Source organism: Python bivittatus, unplaced genomic scaffold (assembly GCF_059951505.1).
Source record: "Python bivittatus isolate LINGU-HERP-01145 unplaced genomic scaffold, Pbiv_v1 ctg000840_np1212, whole genome shotgun sequence".
Classification (NCBI taxonomy): Eukaryota; Metazoa; Chordata; class Lepidosauria; order Squamata; family Pythonidae; genus Python; species Python bivittatus.
Window position 1 is genome coordinate 8996076 of NW_028277113.1, and position 26182 is coordinate 9022257.

The 26182-nt window shown below is 39.5% G+C and overlaps 1 protein-coding gene and 1 long non-coding RNA gene across 2 annotated transcripts in view; one reads left to right on the forward strand and one right to left on the reverse strand.

The window, feature by feature from the left end:
- Positions 1 to 24781, forward strand: part of MC4R (melanocortin 4 receptor) — a 71964-nt gene extending 47183 nt beyond the window's left edge. Inside the window, exon 3 of the mRNA XM_088130793.1 lies at positions 20586 to 24781. Coding sequence (XP_087986919.1) covers positions 20898 to 21908 — 1011 coding nt within the window. The 5' untranslated portion in view covers positions 20586 to 20897 and the 3' untranslated portion in view covers positions 21909 to 24781. The remainder of the gene's footprint in view (positions 1 to 20585) is intronic.
- On the reverse strand, positions 1794 to 15702 carry LOC148213694 (uncharacterized). Its single transcript, XR_015794027.1, has 3 exons — positions 15493 to 15702; positions 4950 to 5016; positions 1794 to 2109 (listed from the first exon to the last, which is right to left on the reverse strand). It is a non-coding gene; the product is annotated as an uncharacterized LOC148213694 (long non-coding RNA).
- Positions 24782 to 26182: the final 1401 nt, after the last annotated feature.

The window sequence follows — 26182 nt, forward strand, 5'->3', positions numbered from 1 at the left end:
GGGATTTGATGGGATGTGTTAGCATCTGTAATTCATTACATTAAAGAAGGTTTTGTTTCCAATATCATGCCTTCCAGCCATCTTTCTGATTCTTAGAAAACTAGAACTTAACATAGAAGACAAGATGGGGTGGGCACAGATATCAGGGTAACAGATCCCTTCCCTGAAATATTGCCATCTAGTAGGATCTCGAAAGCATGCCTTTTCTGTGGCTGCCCCTACCTTATGGAAAACCCTCCCTTCAGCAATCAGGCAGGCCTTCACCCTGTTAGCCTTCCAGAAGGCCATCAAAGCTCTGGGGTAGAGTGATAGAACCTATGGAGGATTGTTGGGGCACCCTGGGAAGTTGATTCAGGTGGTGGGTTTTTAGTTTTTGTTATATGTTTTTATGGTTTTTATAGTTTTATTGTTGTGAGCCACCCAGAGTTGTTTTAAGATGGGTGGCCATACAAATCTTCTAAAATAAATAAATAAATAAGAACAATGAATAAACTTACTGATCCATGATCAGAACAATCGTAACACCAAATTATTTTTTTTTCTTGAGAATTCTTTAGTGCATCTTCTTCTTGGTTCATGTAAAGAATGGTGCCTGCTAACCCTAAAGAGTTTTGACTTATCATCAGCCCACTCATTATCAAAGATATTTGCCCATGGCATCAATTCCTTTTTCCATTCTCTCCAAAGCAGTTTGAAGTGGGTTGATCTTTCTATCATTTCCATACCTGTTGCTCTAGGAATACTGAGAACATGCTGAGAACAAACTAGCTGATCTGGGTTTCCCTCTGGCTGACAAATACAAGCCTGCAAAAACAGTAGTTCAGTCACTACCATGTCAAAGCAATAGCCAGTCTAGGAACAATAAAGAAAAATCCTTTCACCTCCACTCCACGCAGCAAGGAAATTAAATTAATTCCTAGCACTTTCCTCCTCCACACTAAATAAAAATAAAGTAGGGTAATGGGGCAATAAGTTCTAAGCAAAATGCATACTGGCTACTAGCAGTACTGATATGTGCAATTATATGTAAGGGCAGTTCAGTATCGCTGCTATTTATTGGACATCCTTTCCTCCATAAGGGAAAGAAAAGATACAGCAAACCTCCATAACCTAGGTCTTTGCAGGTTGCTTGTCTTCTGAAGAGAAGGAGAAAACAGAACTCATGTCTGTTTCTATTCACTCCCCTACTGGACCTATTGAAATTCAGGAGACAGAAGGATGTGGAGGTATGAGTTCCAATGGGCTTTCTACAAGCTCTGTGAAGTTTCTCCATTGCAAAAAAAATACTGTATGAGGTTTTTTAAAAATCGGAATACACTAGAACTAAGCCAGACATAAATTGGCTTAGCTGCCTAACTGAGGTCAACCTCATAAGAACTAGAGATCTGGAGCTGCTTTTGAATTGGTGCATAGCCATGTGAAAATGCCCCAAGTGATTCTTTTCCATCCAGAAGCATACCAATCAATTTAAATGTACTGAGGTTGGGCTAAAATTTACCTATCATTATTGCATGGACATGACAGCTTGCTTAAATTAGATTCTCAGACACTATGCACACATTTTAATACCTAATCTGACATTACCATAGTTAGTTTAACTTTCACAGGCAGCTGGTGATTCTGAAATGAAGGAGGTATGAATTGAAAAGCATTAATTTCCTCCTGTTTATGAACAGCAGATCTGGTTCAGATTGGAACCCTCTATGCTTACAGTAAAGTAAAAGAGTGTAAGAACCACTATACTCAGTCCTCAATGAATGCAACTGTTACATCAAAACCAATGCGTGTTCAGAGACAAGCAGATTTATTGAGAAAACAGTAGTACACAGCTCTAAGGCACAAAGAAATAGCTGGAACTAAATTCCCCACGTGCCAAACCCCAATTTAAAGTCCTCTCATTACCCACTCCCCCTCGATTGTCAAATCCTTCCTGCACAGGTTGTCGGGGCTCAGATTTCCTCCATTGCTATGCCCTTAATCGTTCCTGAAGATTTGGAAATGGCTCATCAGCGCCTAGCAGTCCTCGCTCTGACCTCCCTGCCCCTATCTGCTGGAATGGCAGAACCACAGCAAACGAAGCAGTCGTGCGAAGGAGTGGTCGTGAGGATTCTGACAAAGAGAGAAACAGAAAAGATCACTTCCACACTACATATATAATGTGATATATGATTTGAACTTTCAAGAGGACAGACGTGGAGAAAGTGACATCAGAAGTACTAATCCACTATCCCTTCCAAAATAGTTGATCAAAGATTTTGAAAAAAAGTTTTTCATATATATAAATGAAATATTACACACACACACACACACACACACACGTATGTAAATAAATAAAAATTTTATAAATAAAAATTAGAATTCCATATTAGAATTCGGTATCTCCATTAAGATGCAGATGTTTGGATTCAGGCCTTCCTTGCTGTGACCCCTGACAAAGATCTCCCAAGACACCTCTTTTTTCCTAGGTTTCAGAGGAAAGTGAAGACTTTCTTTAGGTTTCAGAGGAAAGTGAAGACTTTCTTTTACTGGCTGCAGTGATGCTCGATTGTATTATTATGGCAGAATTGTATGTTCTGTCATTAAACTACAGTACTATGCTTATAGGCTGATTCTGTTTTGGAAGCTTGCTGCTGAGTTCCTATCACACAACTTCCCTTTAAGTTATGCCTGCAATAATCTCTGAGGGGAAGAGACAGTTCTTTATTATTGTGCTAGCCCTGGCTGAAGCCAATTAATTAGCAATTCAAGGTCATACTTCATAAGGCAAAGGCTCCATCATAAATAAAATCTAAATTAAAAGGGACTAGAGTTCTTACTGAAAACCAGAAGTTACAGACAGAGCAGTATTCATAATCAGACTCATGCAAGGGCTGATGTTTCCAAGAAAGCTTCATAGTGAGATATGGGTTCCATATGGTTTAACACAAGGTACAAGGTTGCATTGTTCTGGAGAGTTATTTCAGGAATGGACTGCACTCAAGTCAGATCCTCAGTACAAAAAGCTCCGAATTCCCACTTCACATAGCTGGTACTGAACAACCTTGATTTCCACTGCAAAGTTGCTCCCAAGTGGATTTATTTGTGCTATGGAGATAGTAGAATTTCCATGGGGTGGCTGGACAAGACTTCAGTTCTAGGCCAGAATCACAAGAGCTAGGATCAGGACTGATGGGAACTAATGCCACCTTTCATCTGTTGCTATGACTAGGATACTATGTATCTTACTACATATGAACCTCACCATGGTCCTCCTTTTCCTCTTCTGATTGGCTGATTGATTATGTACCATCAAGTTGTTTTTGACTCCCAGTGACCACATAGATTTTTTCTATGATGATCTATCCCTAACCTGTTCTTTCAGGTCTCTCAACAGTGCACTCATTGCCACTGCATTCCTCTTCTGAGGATGGGCAATTCTACAAAATGCTGTCAAAAACATGGGAATCCTTCCAAAGCACTTAAAATACCCAATGAAGACTCTTAATACTTTAACTTGTTTGCCAGTAGCACATGACTAAGCAGATTAGATGTTAGGGTAGCTGCATTTTGTAGAGGGTCAGATGAATTGTAATAGAATCCATCGATGGGTTTTTCCACACACACCCAGCAATGTGTCCTCAAGCATTCTTTCTGTACTTCCAAAAGGTGGGGGCTATGGCTATTGGAAGGCTACTGTGGGGGGAGATAGAGGTAAGGCTAGATGCAGCAAAGTGGGAATGAATAGGAAGGGTTAAAAATCCCTGTCTCCTAGGTTTTTCTTCTGTCCAGCAAGCCTCACAGTTGCTGGAGAGGAAAAAAATCTCACCATTTTGGTGTGAGGCAGCAACAAAGGTTATTGGTAGGAATAGCAACCTCATGGAACACCCTTGCAACAGAGAATTTCTGTTCTCTCCAGCATACAAAGCAGAGATAACCAAGGCAGCACACAGTCCTGCAGCTGGATGGGGGAAGGAAGTCCAATTAGAGCCCTGCAGATCATTCATCTCCCTCAATCTCCTCCTCCATGGGAATCAGAATATTCACCTAGGAAGCTGTATTGCATTTTCTGCTGAAACACACCACTTTCTCTTTGCTCCTTAAACAAATGAGATATAGTTATTTCCATGCAATTACCAAGTGCCAAAGAAAATCACATTTCTAGAATTGAGCCACACAGGTATGAATGTGAATAAGAGTGAAATGCATTTTGAATATTCTGTATTGTTATACTGTTGATATCCCACCAAGTAGGTGGTAAAGTATATACATGTGAATGCATTGCTTATCTCCCAAATTCATCATACTAAATGACTCAACAAGATGAATTTTGCACCTATGCCACCTGATTTTCCACACAAGCTCTGGCTAGAATAGAAATGATTTTACAAGTGATTTATAGTTGCCACGTGAAACTAATATGCATTTCTCTGGGGTTCTGTTTTTCTTTTGATGACCATTCTTCTTTTCAAAGAAGAGCCTTCAGAACTGTTCATGCTTATTCCTCAATTAATAATTATGTTCTTCACAGTCTATAATCATGGCTAGGCCATTATCTCCCTCTTTCTCTCATCTGTTTTGATAGTTTCAATTAATTCCTCACAATTAGTGATTATGCATCGAGAGACTCTTAGGGAAACAGGTACTATGGATGGCAGGGAACTTGATTAAGGCCATAACATATTTATGCATCTCTTCTTTGTAACAGGTTTTCTGTAGTTGGACTCATCCAGAATATGGGATCCAATATGGGGAGCCATATTTCAAGGAAGATAGAGAGAAAACTGAATGGGTTTAGGTGATGGGCCAAAAAAGAAAGGAAAAGAAAAGAAAAAAGAAAAGTGAGAAAACTGGGTATGTTTAGTCAGAAGAAAATAAGATATGAAAGAATATTATATTACTCCTCATGTAACTGAGGGTATGTAAGAAAAAAAGACAAATAAGTATTTATTGTTATCTCAGTAATTCATTACCTGCAGCCCTAAAAGGTTGTTGGCTTTTCCCCTCCTTTTTTTGATGAGAAGTCCACCCACTCCTTGCCTGAAATGAACAAACCAATATATAAGATAGAGATCTGATTCTTAAGAAGATTCTTGTAATATTTTTGTATATATTCTTGTGTGGCGAAAAAATTCTGGTCGCATTATTGCATTGTAAAATTTCTCACTTCTTGTTTGCTGACACTATCTCTTTATGTATTACATTTATATCCTGTTTTTTCTCTGACATTCTGGGCTTCGCTCCTCATTTTTTCCTTCCCACCACAATCCAATTGGCTGGGTTGAGACACTATGATTAGCTGTAGTGTGCTCTAGCTCTTTTCAGTTCTAGTTTAACATCTTAACTACTGTACCACCCTGATTCTCAATGCACACAATTAATATTTCTGTACATTACATCATGTTAGGGCAACCTCTCCCAACCTGGTGTCCTCCAGAGATGTGTTAAACTACAACTCCCATACTTCCCAGTCAGCATGGCTTGGGTTGTTTTCAAATTAAGTTGTGTCTGTTGACTTTCATGCTGATGGATGCAATGGCAAGGCCCTCCATTTGGTTGCACGTTTGATGTGTATCTGAAGGAGCCATGCTGTGATGGAATGGAATTATGAAGGCCAGGCTCAGGGAGATAACCATTTTCTTAGCTCACCAGAAGAGCGTGAGAGTAACAAGAGGATGAGACTGGCACCTCCCTGAGGAATTCACACTATTGTTGCTGGCTGACTTTGGGAGCTGGGGTTTCAATCTAGGAAGATTCTTGCTAGAGGTTGTAGCTAATAAACATAGCTGGACTGAATTTGCATTGTCTCTTGGAGTTCCTTGGGCTAGGCCTGACACATGCATACATATGAGATACCTCTTCCTGCAGAACTGTATACGCAGTCCTCCTTCACACATGCACAAAATATGCACCTGATGAAGGCACAGGCACTGTGTAATTATTGGTGGAGTTGATTTGTGTAGTATCACATATCTCTAATACAGTACATTTTTTTTAATATAGGAAGGAAAAGCATGAAAAGCCCTCTACAGAAATGCCAGAAACTAAAGCCAGATCTTAATAAGAGAGAGACTGTGTTCTAAGGTATAATCCTTTTGTGGTGTTATCTAGAAAGCAGTGACCTGAAAGATTATTTGGACATTTCCAATTTTGTGAGTCATTCTTATTTTTTTCCTCCCAATAGTGGAAAAAAAACCACATAGCAAAAAAGGACCAACAGCATCAGTTTTTTCTTATGTACACTCAGGACCAATCTGTCTCATTAGGATAACAATTCACTTATGTCTGTTCTCTCACTTCTCTTTTGGCAAGTTTCATTATAATGAAATTACTTTGGGACTATTTGCTTGATTACAATGAATGTACTTCAAATGCCTGAGTCAGTCATAACATAGATTTAGACGGGAAAGGCTGATGATAGAAAGGGAATAACAGCAATTTTTTAGTTTTGTTTTGTTTTGGTGATGGTGGAGACCTGTAGAAGAAGTCAAGCAAGAGGCTATTGTTAGAATTTTAAAAGATTAATATAAAGGGGAAAACATAAACCTGGCTCAGTTGGCCAAATGTAGGTTTAACCTATTCATGGAGGGAGTGGGACTGTGCTAAGCTGTCCTACAGATGTCATGTAATTGTCTGTTACAGAAACCTCCTGATGCATGATTGGGAGAAGAAGCCAGCTGACTCCCTACTACTACACATTCCACATACTGCTTGCCTTGGTTTTTGGACATCTGAACTTTTAGTAATGCAGACAGTCCCAAAGGGTCTGCTTAGTCTTAATGAACTTGTTTTGAGAGTGTGGAGTGACAGTGTTGGGCTATGACTGGGAAGACCTAGATTCAAGTCCACACTCATCAAAGAAATTCACTGGGTGACTCTGGCCCAATTTTCCTTTTTCAGCTCAAATATCTGATGGGGCTGTTGATGTAGGGATAAAATGAAGAGAGATCCCTATACTATATAAGCTACTTTGAGTTGCTGAAGAAAAGGTAGGATTTAAATTTGACAAAAGATTAATACAGTTAATAAGCTGCAATCTTGTAAAAAGATCCTTGTGAACCAGAATAGAACATCATAAGCTCATTATTGGGTCTGCTGGCTAGAACAGGTCATGCTGCTCTGGGTTACATCCCCATTGGTAGAGTGAACAAAAAGTGTGATGTGGTTACTAAAATCCTACCTCCATATCCAGCTTGCTTATAGGATATACCAAAACTAGAAGCAAATTTCATAATGCATGTAGTAACTTACAAAAGTTGCAGTATGCCAACATTCACAGCAATATCTCTTCTCAGTCTGATTCATATGCAAAACAGACTCCCCCCTTTTTTGCTCATATTAAATGCCTGCCTCATATTGTAGAAAGCCTTGAAGGAGATAGGCCTCAAAGGGGATATTCAGAAGCCATTACAGAAACAAGGGCAGAAGCATCCCTTAAGCCCCAGGGAAGGAGAAGGTGTTAGGAAGAGGCTCAGCCTTGCTTCTCCCTGACTTAATGAGGTATAAGAGGGAGGGAAGGTAAAGCCTAAGCAGATTTGCAAAATTCTGTTACTATGGCCTATCTAGTTTAGTTCTAGTCTTCTTATGGAGTCGGTTTTCTGATCTAGTCGACCTTGTAGGGCTGCCACATATTTGTATTCACGTGCAGGCATAATAATAGAAGATGGTTTTTGTACAGTACATTATTTACACTGGGACTGTTGATTGGCAAAATGCAAGATAAACATTGCAAGCAGATCTATTTAGGTTCTCTTCCATTCCTAAGGGCTACATTAGGGGATAAAGGATACGAGTAATTTTTTTAAAGATTCTTCTAGTTAAAACATGAAATAAATGAGAAGCACCCGAATTTGGCATCATTATTTCAAAGAATGCCTTGTCTGCATTCTTAGAAAACACAAATGGAGTGTCAGTACAATCCAGGGCTCAGTTTTGGAGGAGTGCCTTCCTTTGTGGAAAAAGGAAGTTGCATTATATCAGGGTCATCTCCGACTCCGAGAAGTCTGGAGAGAAAAAGAAGGCTGCTTCAAATGACCCTGTGGAACAGCAGCCTGGCTCAGAAAGCGGGAGGGAGACACATGGGCACAATTTGGCTGCAGAGCATTTGGAGGAACTGGAAGCAGCAAAGGATGCGGGGCCTGATCCCAGCACTAAGACATGTAGGTTTGGGTGAAGGGCAGAACAGAGGAGATCTGCATGGTTCTTTGCAAGACATGGGTGTTTCCACTAATGATTTCTTGCACCTTGTAGGAGCTGTATTTTAGCTCTAGCAAGCAACCCCTTCTTGGGGACAACTGCTCTACTACCCAGAATCTGTTCACCTTGTGGAAAACCTGTTCAAACCTTGGACTTCTGCTCTGTTCTTTGCCTTCGGGCCAGACTGTGACCCACGTTTGTATCTTGAACCTTTGGACAACAACTCTGCCTGCTGTTCTGGACTTGTTTGCTTGTATGTCCCCTCCCGCAAGCTGCTCACGGAGGTGGTGATATGCATTTGGAGTGTGCAAGTGACTACACATTCCACTTCTACTGCCTGTATTTCCCATCCCAGTAAAACTATTACAGCTTTATCGCTGCATGCATATTGTGTTGGCAGGGATCAGGACACGTTGTGCGATTAGAAAGCTAGGAAAGGTACTAAGGAGTAACCTCATTAACTTGCTTGCTTTTTGATAAGTGGCTGTTTTAAAATAGGCTCACCTTCAGCCATCCACAAGCCACCCCATAGCAATTATGTCACTTAAAACTTCCTCTTGAAATTCCAACTGTGCCCACCAAATCAGGTTATGCCAGAAGTATATATCTGTGTAAATAGAATCTCCCAAGAATTAGGAATAATGATGAATTGGATCTCTATGCCTATCATCGAAAAGAATGGGATTTGAGCATGAGTACTGATAATGCCATCACATGGGAGCAAGCTCTTACTGAATTGAATCAAATGATCAGTAAAATCTGTTAAAGCAGTAATCCTCACCTTCTTATCTGGGAGTAAAGCTGATTATTATTATTGTTGGTCGCATAGTCAGCCAGATGTTTAGACTGGATTTGGCATTTTTATCCACTTATCTAGTCCTTTCCAAGGACCTGGGATAGGCAGATGTTGTTTGATGGTGTTAAAAGTATCGTTGCAGGATGTAAGCTCTTCCAAGTAAAGCTGCCTTTTGCAATTGACTGATGGTGATTTTGTCAGTCCCGATGGTCTTCAAGTGGTGCTCCAGATGTTTTGAGATTACACCCAAGGTGCCCATTACTATTGGTACTATCTTTGCTTTCTTTTGCCGCAGCCATTCTATTTTATAATGTGTAACTAAGTAAAGAAATACTGAAAAGCTATCTATGGGGTAAAAGTTTACTAATCTATTTGATTTCCTATCCCCATTGCACAATTTACTACACAGAACAAATTGCTAAAAAAAAAATTCTTTCCACAGATTTCCATGAATTACAGCCTGTTCAATAAAAATAGCTATTAGCTTTACGCAATGAAGCTTGCAAAGATTGGAGGGGAGAAGGGCCATAAATTGAAGCTTTTCACAAGCCAAACAAGAGTAAATGAAAATGTCTAATTATCTATTAGATGCCATTGAATATTTACATAATGTTTAATTGATACCCAAGTTCTCCATCTGAGTAACTGGTAATGTTTTTTTTAAAAGGGAACATATTCCTTTGTTTTAAGTTGATTATATTATATGCAATGCATTTCTTTTAAAGGTAACAATATTAAACAAAGATATGCCTCTTCTCCCACCCAGTTTAGATTTAGATTTTGAAGATTGGAAGATTGCTTATCTCCATTATATTAGGATAACTTTTCAATAACGTTATTACATTTATTTTTCTTCTGTGCTATTTACAGTTGAGCTGAAAAGTCTGTGATTAGGGGTAGGATCTTCCTGCTTTGTTCTCCTGCCCAGGTACTAATTATTGATGGGCAGCTATAATCTCTACACTTTCTTTTAAGGTTCTTGATTTTTTAACTGGATTTGAACTGGTCAGCCTTTCAGACAGAAGACAAGCATAGCATCCTTTAAACAGAAATCTCAAGAACAGAAATTTCTATTTTCTATATTCAAAACATGTACTCACCAGCTGGGCCAAACTTAGAGGGGACAGTCTTGCTGTCAGGTATGATGGCTTTCTGAAGTCTTGGGATGACCTGGCTATTTCAGAAGGCCTTCAGAGACTGGCTGATATCACCAGTGAATTTATTTTGCTTTTATGTAAAATTGCTATACTTAATGTATTGTTTTTATTTACACTGTGCATTGATAGATTATATATTGCTGTGCTAATTGCATACCACTTAGAAGTTGTTCAGACCAAAGATGTATAAAAAACCTAAATAATACTATATTGTTTTAATAGCACTGTGTTTTGGCTTTGCTGGGATTTAAAGGTAATTAAATACATGACCGGGTAAATAAATAATAAAAGTCCTACCACCTCTTAAAACAGACAATTAGGACATTTTATTCCAGAGATATATTTATTTGCCTAAAAACATCCCTGAAAAGGAACTGTATGAGCATTCCAGATGAGGCATAAATTGTTACATGCTTCATCTGCCAAAAACATTTTTTCCCTTTGTATCCAGTTCCTTAATGCCCATTAAACTACTCCTCTCTGTTAGCTACTTAGAAAATTACATTTGTTTTGACAACACTGAACATTCTGACAAATTATTCTGTTTAAAGTCAGCAGATACTTTTATGTGGGATTGGGGTGCCTTGTTCTCTGTAAGCTACTTGTATGACCTCTCTACATAATTTTGTTTATTTGCTTTCATTCATAGCTTCCATCTGCTCAGGGACTGCTAGGAAATTATTTTCCATAGTCTGAAAGAAATGTGTGCTCATTGATAAAGGCTATCTAATGTTGTTGAGTATGCTCATAAAAATCAACCTTCAGTCTGTGTTAGAATCATAGACAAGATGGAGACCATTCAGTCCAAGGTTTCTCAACCTTGGCAACTTTAAGACGTGTGGACTTCAACTCCCAGCATTCCCCAGCCAGCATGGGAATTGAAGTCCACATGTCTTAAAATTGCTCAGGTTGAGAAACACTGATTTAGACCATCAAATCCAACCTCCTGCTCAGTGCAGAAATCTAAATAAAAACATCCCCACCAGATGGCTGTCTAGCGTCCACATGAACACCTCTGAAGAAGAGTTGCTCACCATAAATCTGGGTAATTGGTTCTACTGTCAACTTGCTCTGACCCCAAGAAAGTTTTTTCTAACATTTAATAGATATCTCCCTTTCTGTATCACACTCTCTTATTTCACATCCTGTACTCTGGAATGCGAAAGAACCAGTCTTGACTTCCTTTTCTACGACATTCTTTCAGGTATTTGAAGAATGTTATCAAATTCTTCCTTCATCATCTTTTCTTAAAGATAAATATATCCAGCTCCTTCCAGTTCTCTTCATATAGCTAAGTTTTAGGCCTTTGTGGATCATCTTCATTGCCCTTCTGTGAACCTGTTCTAATTTCTTTGATTCCTTCTTAAAGTGTGGTAACCAGAACTGGACCTGATACTTGTCACTGAGCAGAATATAGTGGAATGATTACTTCCATGATTTGGCAATAATTACATTTCTCTTGATGCAGCCTAAAATTGCATTTGTCTTATTTGCAGGCACATCACTGCATTGACTCATACTGAGTTTGCAATCAATTATTATTCCAAGATTGTTTTTGCAACTACTATCCCCATCCTATAATTTGCATCTAATTCTGGTTTCCAAAGTGACAAGTTGTATTTCTCTATACCATATTTAATTCAGTTACTTTCAGCCCATTTCTCCATTCTATCAAGATTATTTTTAACTTTGTTTCTATCTTCTAGGGTATTAACTATTCCACCCAGCTCTGTATCCTTTAAAAATCTTCTTTTCTTCACCTAAATCATGTTACAAAAATTCTGGAGTCTAATATGAGTCCCTTAACTTTTTACTTTGAAATGGAGGGGCGGCTGCACTCAGGGACCAAAGTCAGAAGGTTTGATGTCTTCTCCAACAGTTGATATGTGACCATAGGCACTAAACTTAAATAATAAAAGAAATGGGTTTATTAAAACAAATTAATAATCAATTGCTATTCACTCATTCACTCTTACATACCACCCCTTCAGAAGGTTGATCAGACACTGAATAGGGTTTGTGGAGAAGTCATTACATGCAGCAAACGGACAACCCAGGTCAGACTCCATGACTCCATCTGCCTTTTATAGCCTGTACAAATTTTGCCTCTAAGTAAATCCTCCCTTCTTAGGTGAAATCTACTGTTAAACAGATTGCCTTTAAGCACATACTCTCTTTTCCAAAGGAATGTGGTTTTTAAATGATTTCCTCTTACTTGACTAGACTCCTCGTCATGTCTCACCATCTTAGAATGATTGATCTTCTATTGATGTAAATTGTTGTTTGCCTTTCCATGATCACAAATGGCATCTCAGGTCATTTATAGCAATCTTAGACGGAAATATTGAAAAGCAGAGGACACAGCTGTGGCACCTCATTTGATATCACTGTTCAAACTGATAAGGAACCATTAGCTTTCTTTCAGTACAATTTTTGAGTCAGCTATGTATCTAGTTAGGCCATGGATTCTACACTTAACTATCTTGTTAATCAGCATGTCATGGAGTACTTTGTCAAATGTTTTGTGCATCTATAATGTCTTACACTTTATACCCCTTTAAAAAAGAAAAAAGCTGAGGCAAAGCTGGCAAAACACAAGGTGGGATGGGTCTGCATGTAATCCTGTTTTGGGGGGGGTGATATTCCATAGTATAGGGACCACTACTGACAAGACCTTCTCCCTCACCCGCACCCCATGCACCTTGCAAGGAGGGAAATCTCTCAGTAGGATCTCTCAGTAGACTTTTCCTACACATTTGGACTGTATATGCTTTGAAGGAATAGTTTGCAATTGTGCTTTTAATATTTCCTTCTTTAAAAACTCCAACCCATCTTAAACTCCTTTTCTCAGGAGTTTCCTCTACCATGGAATCCTACTCATTGCTATGAGTTCATTAAACTCCAAATGTTTGAAATCCAAAATGTGTGCTTTGTTATGCTCAGTTTTAGTTTCCCTTAAAATGAAAGGTTTCAGTATTATAAGATGAGTTTCACTCAATGTTCCTGCTATTTCCAAGTTGTCAACTAAGTCTTTCCTATTGATTAGTCAAGGATAGCTGATCTTCTTGTGTATCTTCTTCAGCTGTCTGGTGTACTTGTAACATTCCATGCCCACCTATGCTCCTTGGTAAGTAGAGTCTGTCAATGTCGCTGTGTGGATGAAGGACATGATTCACTGTCATTATTTTTCTGGTCTTCCTATCCAGGACTTCTAGTTCTGCTTGAGTCCAGTCCACTATTCCAGTTATATATCTAATGACTGGCATTGCCCAGGTGTTAATCACATTGATGGTATTTCCACCACTGAGTTGGGACTTTAAGACCTTCTTCACTCTTCTGATGTATTCACTAGTAACCTTTTTTTTTTACTTCAGTGTGCTTGATGTTGTCAGCCTGAAGGATGCCCAGATATTTGCAGTGATCTTCTTCATCCAGACTCTTAATGTTATTTCCATTGGGCATCTTGATTCCTTCAGTTTTCACTGTTTTTCCCCTGTTGATGGTAAGGGTGGCACATTTGTCCAATCCAAACTCCATTGCAATATCTTGGCTGTATATTTGGGTAGTGTTGAACAGTGATTCCATTTTAGATGGTGTTTTTCCATACAGCTTCAGATCATCCATGAAAAGGAGATGGGATAACCTGGCAGATGTTTTTGATGTTTGATAGCCATGGCCTGACTTGTTCAGTACTGTTGACAGAGGAATCAGTGCAATGACAAACAGTAATGGTGATAGTGAGTCTCCTTGAAAGATTCCTCTCTTGATGTTAACCTCTCCCAGTCTATCACCATTGACCAGCAACCATTGATCTTCCATTGTGCCATTGATCTTTGCACAAAGCTTCTGATGTTTCTACTGACTCCTGTTATTTCTAGGCACTTGATTCTAGGCAGTCATGTGACAGGGAGTTGAATGCCTTCTTATAATCAATCCAAGCTATATTCAAGTTGGTCTTCCTTCTCTTACAGTTTTCCAAAATCATCTTGTCAGTTAGGAGCTGATCTTTTGTCCCTCGGCTGTTTGGGCAGTTTGCTTTCTGCTCAGATGGAAAGAGCTTGTTCTCAACTAGATGCTGTTGGACTGCATCAGCTACCACACCAGTTAGCAATTGGAAAGTTGTTGGCAAGCAGGGAATTGGCCTATAGTTGCCTGGTGCTGCCCCTTTTGCTGGATCTTTCATTATCAGGTAGGTTTTGTCAGATGTTAACCAATCTTAAATTTCACCTCCTTGCAGTATGTTGTTAAACTGCTTGGCAATGAGTGGGTGCAGAGCAGTCAGATGTTTCAACCAAAAACCATGCAGTTCACCTTTTTATGGGAGAGACACTCTTCATCTGGCTCCTCTAATGAGACCTGTCCAGTATGGCTGAACCTCTGGCATAGCTCTGTTGCAGCCCCACAACCACATCAAGGTAGTGCCTCACTGGGGGTTGTTGTCGTTGTTGTTGCTGCTGCTGCTGCTGCTGCTGCTGCTGCTGTTATTATTATTATTATTATTATTTGAAAAGCATTTAAAAATCCCAATGACTGGCTTCTAGAAAACTGTTCCTCACAACAATTGAGAAAGACAGAAGAATGTTGGCAAGGTAGCATGGTACTTTGGCTATAGGAGGGAGGGGGAAAATCCCCAGAGCTGGAAGATGGAACAATATCCAATTTTCATTGTTGGGAGTTCTGGAGGAAATACTGCACAAGTAATATTGCAGCAGGTTTTCTGTACCAGGAGTAGAGCAGATAATGAATTGACTCAGCTTCCCTAATTGCACACTACACCACGACGTTGTATACGTAAGCAGGGTGACAGTGCCAATCAGCGACTTCATGTGGAAAAAGCCTCAGCCATTCAGTTTGATTGCAAAAAGTTTGCTCTTGTTGTATTCTGTATTTTTTTGGCTTTTGGGCTTAAGTCAAACCTCACGGTACCACACCTGAGAACCCGGATGGTTACACCAGGCAAAGGAAGGCAACCAAACTGGAAGAAATGTGTGGGAGAAGCCATCAAGGCCTTGTTTTTCCTGTGTGTGAAAACCTAGCATAAATCTCTGTGTTGCAACCTAGCAACTGTAGGAGAGAGTAAGCTGTCGCATCAATACTTAAAAGTAACCTCACAGCTCAGAGATTCAGCAAAGTTAGTTGCTATGGGATTTCAACCACATTTCCTATGAACTGGAGCAAACATTTCTAATATAAATAGAGGTAGTTGAAAAGGATATTGAATTATATGAAAATCTGCCCTAAGAAACCTTCAAAAGTAGCCACAGTAAATTTCTGTTTCTAAAATATAGTAGCATTGCGCCTGTTTTGCAAAATGCCTCATCTGCAGCCAGCCCACCATGAGATTTCTAGAATGAGTTGCTAACTGACCTTTTACTTCAGGAAATGAGCAGAGTATATATGTAGTCCAAGAATCTTGGCAATGGAATGAACAGTTCTGCTACAAATGCTTTGTTTATTGCTGGGACGAAGAGCTGTTCTGTTGCCAAGAGCTTACAGCTGCAGACGAGCCTACGTGGCTGGTTTTCAGACTTGAAAACTTTATTAATAACTCATTAAGAACATTGATTGCTCATTCTTTAGTCAACTGCCAAATTCTGCACTGGGAATAAAATAAAGCCTTTGAAGGAGATGTGCTTCTGAGAAAAACATGGAAATTGATTAGCTTAGATTTATGACCAAATTCATAGTAGTACTAGTAGATACTTGTTTCAATATGTCACAACTTGCATGTGAATATAATTTACTATTTCTGGATGTGAGGGGGAATTTATTGGACTCTGGTGGCTTATGGACTTCAGGTTATATTGAATCATTTTGCAAATCTGCAAATTGGCCATGATACTTTCAAGTAGCAAAAGTAAAGTCTTCCTTGAGTTGAGCTACTACACACTGACTACACAGACACATCCATCAATGGTGTTTTTGTGTGTGTGTGGATTAGCAACAATATAGAAGTGGTTTGCCATTGCCTTCTTTCAGGATCCCCCACCCCACATCTAGACTATAGCTATAGGACTTCCTGGTGTTCTCCCATCCAGGTATTCATGCAGTCTGACCCTGTTTAGATTTTTTTGAGATTATCCAGGACTAGCTAGATGTGGTCCTTGCTGTGATGCTTTTGGATTGCCATTACAACATTGTCAAGGCCGTGATACATCCAGGGGTCAGCAGAATACAGAAAGCCTCCAGTACCCAGCACCAGATACACATACGTGTTTATGTTTTATGCATAACCAAAAGACCTCAGTGTATATGTATGCATATGCACGTATTGGATGGGAAGGGAAATCACCTTTTGTGTTTTTCTGGATACAAAAGACTAAGAGAAAACAGAAGTACTTTAGAGAAAGAGACAGAGATCAACTCATGGCCTCAGATATATATGAACGTGGATGAGAGACTCAGATAGATGCTTCGCACTGCTCACTGAATGGCCTTGGACATGTTATTGCCTCTCTCTGTATGAATGATCACACTTGATTATTGAGAAGATAAACACGAGAGTTTTCTGGAGTTGAAGGAAAGGCTGAATATAAATGAATTAAAATAAGAAGGGGAGGAGAATATTGGTATTATTACTAGCTCAAAATAAGCCTCTGTAAGATGAAAAATCAAAATTTACACATAAAGAGACCTTGGGGAAGGAAGTAATTCTTAAAGATTGACAGGGAATCCTATAACCAATTAAATCTAATATTTGAATAGGCATGATTTTGCTTCTCAGATGCCCATTTTGCATGTTTGCCTCAGTCATCTGTAGCACTGAAGGCTACAGATAACTATATAAAGCAACACCATGCAGATCTACTCAGAAGGAAATATCTTTCCTTGCAACCAGTCTTGCTTCAAGGTCAGCATTACAATTTTATGTTATCACATGTACCTATTTATTAAAAAGTTCAGCTGTATTAAAAGGTAAGAGTGAGTTTGTTTATTTATTTATTTATTAAATTTGTATGCTGCCCATCTCCCCCAATGGGTGACTCTGGGTGGCTCACAATTCAAACCAAAAATCTATGAACAATTAAAAGTAATACCATATAAATAATTAAAATTAATTAATTAAAAGTCAGACTGTAAAACAAACCCTATACATAAATACTAAAAACATTCAAGATGATGGGGGGGGGGGGGGTAAAATCAATTACCCCACAAGCCACTTCCACTGATGTGAGCCCCCATCTGGCCCCCAGGCCTTCTGGCATAGCCAGGATTTCACACCTTTCCTGAAGGCCATGAGAGTGGGGGCAAACCACACCTCAGGAGATAGGTTGTTCCACAGAGTGGGGGCCACGGCAGAAAAGGCCCTCTTCCTAGATCCCACCAGTCCAAATTCCTTGACTGGTGGGGTCTGCAACATGCCCCTTCTGCTGGACCGAGTGGAGCGGGCTGATGTAACGGGCGAGATGGCTCCTCAGATAACCTGGTCCTGTGCCAGGAAGGCTTTAAAGGTAATAACCAACACCTTGAATTGGACCCGGAAGCAAACTGGCAAACAATGCAGCTCGCGTAACAGCGATGTTATATGTGCCCCCCAGGGGCATTCAGAACTGTCCACGCCATCGCATTCTACACCAGCTGTAGCTTCCAGATACTCTTCAAGGGTAGCCCCATGTAGAGCACATTGCAGTAATCCAACTGGGAGGTGACCAGGGCATGAGTGACCGTGCAGAGGGCCTCCCAATTGAGGAAGGGGCATAACTGACACACAACACGAAGTTGCATAAAGGCCCTCCTAACCACAACTGCCACCTGCTCTTCGAACAGGAGTCGTGAGTCCAGGAGGACCCCCAGATTACACACCGGGTCTGTCTGGGGTAGTGGGACCCCATCAAGAACCAAAGATGATAAACTCCTAGATCTTGAGGCTGCCCATACCCACAGCCACTCCATCTTACTAGGGTTCAGTTGAAGCCTGTAATAATAATAGCAGTCTAATAATACCAGTCTAAATCTCTCTTCTCCTTCCCCTTGGCTGCTGGGTAGTTCCATTTTCATAAAACAACAGAAAACTATACACACACACACACACACACACACACACTAGATCGGAAAATATAATTGGGCTGTTAAACTAGGCCAGGATCTTTCTCTATTCCAGAAATGACAGTGGTGCTGCCTTCTACCTCAGTTCTGCCCCTACTAGTGCTACCAGATCTGGGCACTAGTCAACTGAAATCCTGGGAGGAGGAAAGGGACAAACTCTAAATGCTAAATGGAAAGCACTGGGATGTTTACTGAGTTCTCTGGGCCTCAGCACAAACCTGTCAGATGGTTAGCAAATTGGCCATGATGCTTTCAAGTAGCAAAAGTAAAGGCTTCCTTGAGTTGAGCTCAACTCCTGGTGATTACATGAACACATCCATCTGTAGGGTTTTTGTGTGTGGGTGGATTGGCAACAATATGGAAGTGGTTTGCCATTGCCTACTTTCAGGATGTTTTTTTCCTTTTTTTCTTGCACACACACACAGATCTGGCCTGCAAAACCCCATATATCCACTAGAGGGCAAAAATAGTTTTCTGTATCTCTTTGCTACCATCTAGTGGTCTTCATAGTAAGCATTCATCCTCCCTGTTTTGTCAGTTTTCTTACCTTTGTCCACCTATGGACACCAATGGCTCTACTGGTGCCTTGAACTACAGCTCCCATCCTGCCTGAGAGGGAATTATGGTAATTTTAGTCTAAATATTCCCAGACTGCAACCAACATATGAGTTTGTACAAAAGACTGATTTCAATTTTTTTCTTCTTGTAGCCATGCTTACTGATACACACAAGACCAAATTTGTGGGGAGGGGGGAAGGACATCCTTTCACAAGCTGACTTGCATATTTAACTGAAGAACTAAAATCTGGCAATGCATAAGGAATTGCGTATGTATGTATGTATGTATGTATGTATGTATGTATAATTTTATTAAGAATTTTGATTATAATAGTAAAATCTAATACAAACTAAAAGAAAGAAAAGAATAGAAAGAAGGAGTAAAAATGCAAGGAAAAAAGGAAAAAAGAAAGAGAAAAGTAAGAATATAATAAAGGAGAAAAGAAATATATAAAGAGGTGATTTCCAACCTTCATCACAAGTATAAACAAATTCAGTGACTCTTCATCCCCTCTAAGGTTACAAACGTTTATCTTTTCATCCCATATCCCATCTCTTATCTATAAACAAATCCTTATCAATGTATAAGGAATTCCTAATCTGATGACACTTAGTGTTAGCATGCCATTTTATTATAGGATTCTCTTCATCTCTGTTTATATTTAGAAACAGAAAAACAGATCTTGAAAGGGAATGAAATATAAAGAAAATTGCATCAGTATTCACAGCTGTTCCATATACTGTAGTTATTTAGAAGAAAGACAACCCTGAATTTAAGAAACCCCCTGCTTCCCACAAAGAAAGATTAGTTAGGGAAAAAACCCCTCTGTTATATTCCCAGAAAATTTAAAAGAACTCTTCCAATTTAAAGATAAATGCTTTGAAGTGAGGAAAATCTAGTCTTCCATTTAGATAAATAAAGTATGAATGTACTTAACTCATTATTTCCCTTCACAGACAATTGAAACCAATGCCTTTTTCATGTGAATAAAATTTATAATAAAGTATTTTACTCTCATTGCATTAGACAGATTATTAGGTGAAGAAGAAGAAAAAGCCATACATTCCCCATAGACGGGAACTAAATGTTTATTCAAGAGAGATGGAAGAATTAATATCCACATTCATTTAAAATGCCAGCATGGATTGTTTTATAATTTGACACTGTTTTGCACAATCACTGTCATTTTGAAGCACGCTTCTCTTGTGTTTTTACATTTTTGCTTGCATGTTATAGTTTGAAAGGTGAGTAATACATCACTTCATACCACAAACAGAAGTTGAACTTGGTCGGATGAGGATGCCAAGACAGTGTTACATGCATGTTGCTCCCTTGATGGGTTGGCTGATTCAGCCCAAGTTTTCCCTTCATGATTGCTCACAATCTTTGCAAAAACTTAGCTCATCTTTCTTTGCCGTAAAATATGCTTTCCTTTTCTACATTGCATTCATCCTGTTTACAGGCTAGAAGGGATTCTGATTATGCTCATAGAACATCATCAATCACAAAATCTACACAAGCAAAAGGAACCTGCCACCCGATGCCTTTTTGAACTCCTTCTGTATCACCCAGGAATTATATCTTATTGGAAGCCATCCTATAGAGACATTTAGAAAACTGAAATGCATTCAGTGCCTCCTGCACTCCCTCTTCCCTTTCTCTCTATTGGCTGATCACTAAACTGAAGGGGTGGGGAGGATCTGCCTCTAACTACCTTTCTAACCCCAACTCCGTATAAGAAGCAGCAGCAAGCAGGCAGGCGTTCATAGGCAGCCGGGTAGTATTTGTGATCTGAAATGATTGTTTTAAAAAGCCTAGCGGCGGCGGCAACAACATCTCATCCGTGATGCTTTAGTTTTACAGATTGAAACTCCAGGAGATAAGAGAAGAACGCCACTTTCAGCTGCCTCATCCCAGTGAGTTACAGGCACTTGTGGAGTTGGCAAAGTAAGCATTAATTGCCAGAGGCCCCCTGGTTCCTTGCATATCGAACCTGTTTATTTTCTGACGGGCACCCTGCCGCTCTTTGGAATGGCACGTCACCTGCTGCATCTACAAAGCCCTAGCCAGTGAAAATCCCAGGGAACCATTCAAAAAGAGACTTCTGGGACCAGTGGAATTAATTAGCAAGCTGCAAACTGGCCAAGCATGATGTGCTTTTGGGTGAATGCACTGTAAGATGAATTTCACTTACCACTATGGAGTTCACCGGCCTCTTCATGCATGGAACCACAGCTATGGACTACATCACAGTGAGCTGAATAGATCGGTGGGAAAAGGCTACTCTTCAGAAGGGTGTTACGAGCAACTTTTTGTCTCTCCAGAAGTATTTGTCACCTTAGGCTTTGTCAGCTTGCTAGAGAATGTGCTGGTGATCGCAGCCATAGCCAAGAACAAGAATTTGCATTCCCCAATGTACTTTTTCATTTGCAGCTTAGCAGTGGCCGACTTGCTGGTGAGCATCTCCAATGGATCGGAAACCATCGTCATCACCCTGTTGAATAATACGGAGGCTGATGCACACAGTTTCACCGTTAGCATTGACAATATCATTGACTCGGTGATTTGCAGCTCTCTCCTGGCCTCCATTTGCAGCCTGCTTTCTATAGCCGTGGACAGGTATTTCACAATCTTCTATGCCCTCCAGTATCACAACATCATGACAGGGAGGCGCGTCGGTATAATCATCACCTGTATCTGGGCAGCTTGCACAGTTTCGGGTGTCCTGTTTATTATTTATTCCGACAGCAGTGTTGTCATCATTTGCCTCATCGCCATGTTCTTCACCATGTTAGTCCTCATGGCATCTCTCTACGTCCACATGTTCATGCTGGCCCGGCTGCACATGAAAAAGATTGCAATTCTTCCCGGCACCGGCCCAATTCGTCAAGGTGCCAATATGAAGGGAGCCATCACTCTGACCATCTTGATTGGAGTCTTTGTGGTGTGCTGGGCCCCACTCTTCCTCCACTTGCTTTTCTACATTTCATGCCCTCATAATCCCTACTGCATCTGTTTCATGTCCCATTTTCACTTGTACCTCATCCTAATTATGTGTAACTCCATTATCGACCCACTTATTTATGCATTCCGAAGCCAAGAGCTGAGAAAAACCTTCAGAGAGATTATGTGCTGCTGTAGCCTGAAAGAGTTATGTGATTTCTCAGGCAAATACTGAATGCATATGAAGAAGCTACCGCAGAAAGCCGTCTGCCTCATAGACCGATGTCTCCTCTAGTGCTGCTGAGCATCTGGCTACATCAGTCACAAGGAATATATTTTGAACTGCACCTGGTACCTGAATGGTTGTTTCTGTACTAAGCTTACAAACTATAAATGTAATCATTTCAAGGTTAAAGTGAAGTTAGTGGTGGTTAGCAACAACCCAGCAGGCTGTCAGGCATGGAAAGTGCCCACGTATTTTCAGAATGGTGAGAGAGCAATGAAACTGTGCTTAGGAACAGGAAGAAGTGTATTACACAAAACGAAGTCCTATGCTTTCCTCAGCTATTTATATTCAAAATTTGCACGGTCTTGCATGTGTATGGTTAAGTCAAATGAGAGTTTATTAGAAAGTTGTGTTTTATGTCACATTTGTTCAAATGATTGCTAAAGAATCGCATCGTGCGTCTTGATCTCAAGGCAACAGCCCCAATCAAGACAAAATGTCACTCAGCTGGAGTCAATTACTGTGGCTGATCTGCTCTGGGAAATTGGGAACTGTACTTTGAAAGGTTGCTTTTTGAATATGACAGTAAGATATATATTTGGTATGTGTGCATTTTACTTACTCAGTTGAAACAATTTTCTACTAAGTTGTCTAGTTAACATGCAGCTAAACATGCATAATTCAATACACAAAGTAAGTTGCCCTGAAAATGTACAAGAGAAAAGTCTGTTAGGGCAAAAAGAGAGAGAGAGAGAGAGAGAGCTGAGGCAAGGATAGCCTTATTCCTTATCCTTTACTGAAAGGAAGCATGAAAAGTGCAAGACCGCTGTTTAAAAACCACGTGAAAACAAATGCACCAGAGAAAGGCAACAATAAAAGTACTCTGTTTTAAACACCAACCAAATGGGGTACAAACTAAATATTTAGCATTGATTTCAGAGCACAGACTATTTAACCTTTAATTCACTTTTGATGCAGCTCGGTAGATATGACCTTATCGTCAATTTGAGTGAGACAACCACTTCTGAAAAGCAGTTTGAGTTGTTCTTATACAATTGTTATTATTATTGGTAGTAGTAGCAGTAGTATATGTATTTTTTCCCCCTCAGAGGGGGAGAAGTACTACTTTTTTTGCCTCAAGGATGTGTAGGGGGAAAAAACGCAAGTGAAATCCTCATTGTTGAGGTGCTAAGTTCTTGTACTTACCTTAGCATCCAAGAGGTATGGATGAATATCCAGTCTTTCAGCATACAATCATCTCTCCACCAGTCTCTACCCATCCTTGATGCTTATGCTTCAGTTAAATCCAAGACCACCTTAACATCAGAATATCTTGCCTGAAACACATTGGTAGTGCTGCCTCAGCTGACCAAAGGTCTGAATTCTCACCAGGATTTTGGAAAGTTATCAGATAAATTATCCTTCCCCACCCGACCCCAATGGCCTTCATTTTTAAGACTTTAAGACTCAAAGCAGTAGTAACCAGATAAAGTAACAAACTGCAAAGAACAGTCGTACATGCAAGGGAAATAACAAAGCCATACTTCTATGTATCAATACCATTTAAGAGAATTAACCATTGTGCAGAAGTCATACAGAAATCAGGTCCTTTCAAGTACATTGATGTCAGCTTGATAAAGCACTGTATATTGTTTAAATAACAGCACAAAAGCTATCAATAAATACATTTGGCTGTGTTTGTCCATCAGCTGCGCAGTCTTATTGAGTCAATTCCTTTTCAATCAAAGCTAAAATCCATTTCTTTGTATACTACTGAGCAAGAGTAAAAACATCATTATTCACCATTTAAGAGCAATTCTTCAATGTGCTGCAATCATCCTGCTGCCACTATATCAAAATAATAAGAGGCCACCCACAAGTCACTAATAGAGCAGTCCTCAGGGGTGAGAAAAGGAGGAGCTGAGGTGGAGGAACCACAGTTTCCAATCTTTTATTTATTTACACCAGCAGAACAAGAGGGATACAACTTTTATTTGGCCATATCACCCGATTCCCACCCATTATTCCAGTGAGAGGGAAATGAATTATAGGAAAGCATCAGGCATGTAGCAGGAATTTGTATCCCTACGTAGCGCCCATGGAATATCTTCTTTTTGTGCTTTTCCAAAATGTCAGCTGAGCATTCTCCTGTAGTTTGGGAGTTGAGTACCCTGCACCAAAGCAAACCTGTCATGAGTTCAGAGGGGAAAAGCTGAAAAACCATACAAAAGAGGCCATCCTTACAAAGTTATTGAGAAAACTTCCATGCCTGGGAAATACGACACTTTGAGGTACCTGAACCCAGAAGCCTATTCAGTTAAAGCATTTATAGACCTTTTTTTTAGTTTTTTGTTGCAGAATTACAAACATCTCTATGAACAATTTGTCATATCAGGAACATTGAGGATTCTGCACATGCTCACACCTCATACCTATGCTGTGTCACCATGACATGATACATAAACGTGATTGTGGTCTGAAAAAACATAACAGCCCCATATTCTTCAGTTTCTGGGAATACTGATGGTTAGATTTTGTGTTTTTACTTATCTCTACATCTGATAGAGCCTTCATACTCAAAGCAGCAAAATGCCGTTTTAATTGGGCATAAGTATTGATGCAAATGGTTTTTATAAAGCAAGCATTACAGTATTTTCGTATGTCTCATCACAAGAGAATAGAAAATGGGTGGACATTACAGGGATGATCATATTTAACCTTTACAAAGTATATTAAATGTACAAGACTGTAGAACAGTATATGGAAATATATTATTACGACTGTGAATGCCTTTGCAATGTTTATTTTACATTGATGAAAAGTGAAATCAGTTAATACATGAATAAAATTACCTTCCCACCCCAAACCCAGATCCAAGGAGTTTTTAAAGTTGTGCTTTTGATGTCATGAGGGAACAGCCAAGTTTTCAGTATCATGAAATTATTACATATCCCTATGATAATTGAAGGCATGTCAGATGGTTTCAGAATGTATTTCCCAGTCTCTTCAGAATAAGACTGAGTGCTAGCATGGATGGAAAACTGGTGTGCAATCACTTCAAATCACCCATTTCTCTTACTAAACATTAACAGAAAAGAAGGTGCAATTTGACCTTTGCAGGTCATCTCAGCAATCAGTACCAAGTCTTGTTCTGCTGTTAGAAGCTTGATAGTTTTATTAACAGCATGAGTTTAGGTAACCATCTGACCCATCCCGGTTTATAAAACGATCTGTGTTTTAATTTAGATGGTATGTGGGGGAGGGGGCAGAGAGCAATTAAATTGTTATTTTTTCTTTCTCATTAGGATACTTACAGGGTTTGTGCATTCATCTTTGATACGAGTGTCTGCTGGGATGTCTTTTAGTAAATCTTACTGAAGAAGCCACCCAAAGGTTTTAAAGTTATTCATTCATACATATTAATTCTCACTGTAATAGGGGTGGCAAGCTATGACCTATGATAGTAAAGTAGCCACATCTTCTTTCATTTTGTCACTTTTGGAACTTTCTGAGATTATGACATCAACATTTGACAGGAAGTTGTGCTTTTGATGTCATGATGTCACTTAAAAAGTGCAGCGATTTCTTGAAGACTTTTGACAAGAAACTAAGCAAAATGAATATTAAGATTAGGACAGAAATACACTGAAACTCCCAATCCTGCCCAGGGTGGTTTGGCCTTCAATTGCTTTTTTCTTATCTTTTCTTTTTTTAAGAAACAAAGGGCATCTATCGGCAACTGAACAGTATCCATCACTGCATAAAATATACAGAAAATAGCAATGAGTTAGTAAGAGTTTAAGCATCGTCATAGTGATATGGGCAGTAGATTTTACTTCCATATGGTATGGATTATATTACGAATTAAAATGCCATTTGTTGGCATATCTGTTACAATATATAAGAATAGGCTATAAACAGTTTTTCAACCATCTGAGGCTATCCAAATGGTATATACAGTCTACCTTCCCATATTCCCTTGCAAATTAGCCCTAATATCTAAATTGGCATTACAAAACTGTCTTAAGGGGGATCATTGGCTCAGTATTGTCTGCAGGGGATGACAGAAACTCTCATCAGTTTCAGATTAGACCTTCCCCAAAGCAGCTATAGATTCTGAGGGTCAAACTTTGGAATTTTTGCATGGAATAATGTTATTCTATTGGTGAGCTACAAGCTAGTGTGCCCACTTTCATTCAAATCATACTTGTTTTCCTCATCCTCTAAGAAAGCTTACAAAGGTTTTCAGTAAAGCAGAGCAGGCTAACCAGCCTTCAGTATAT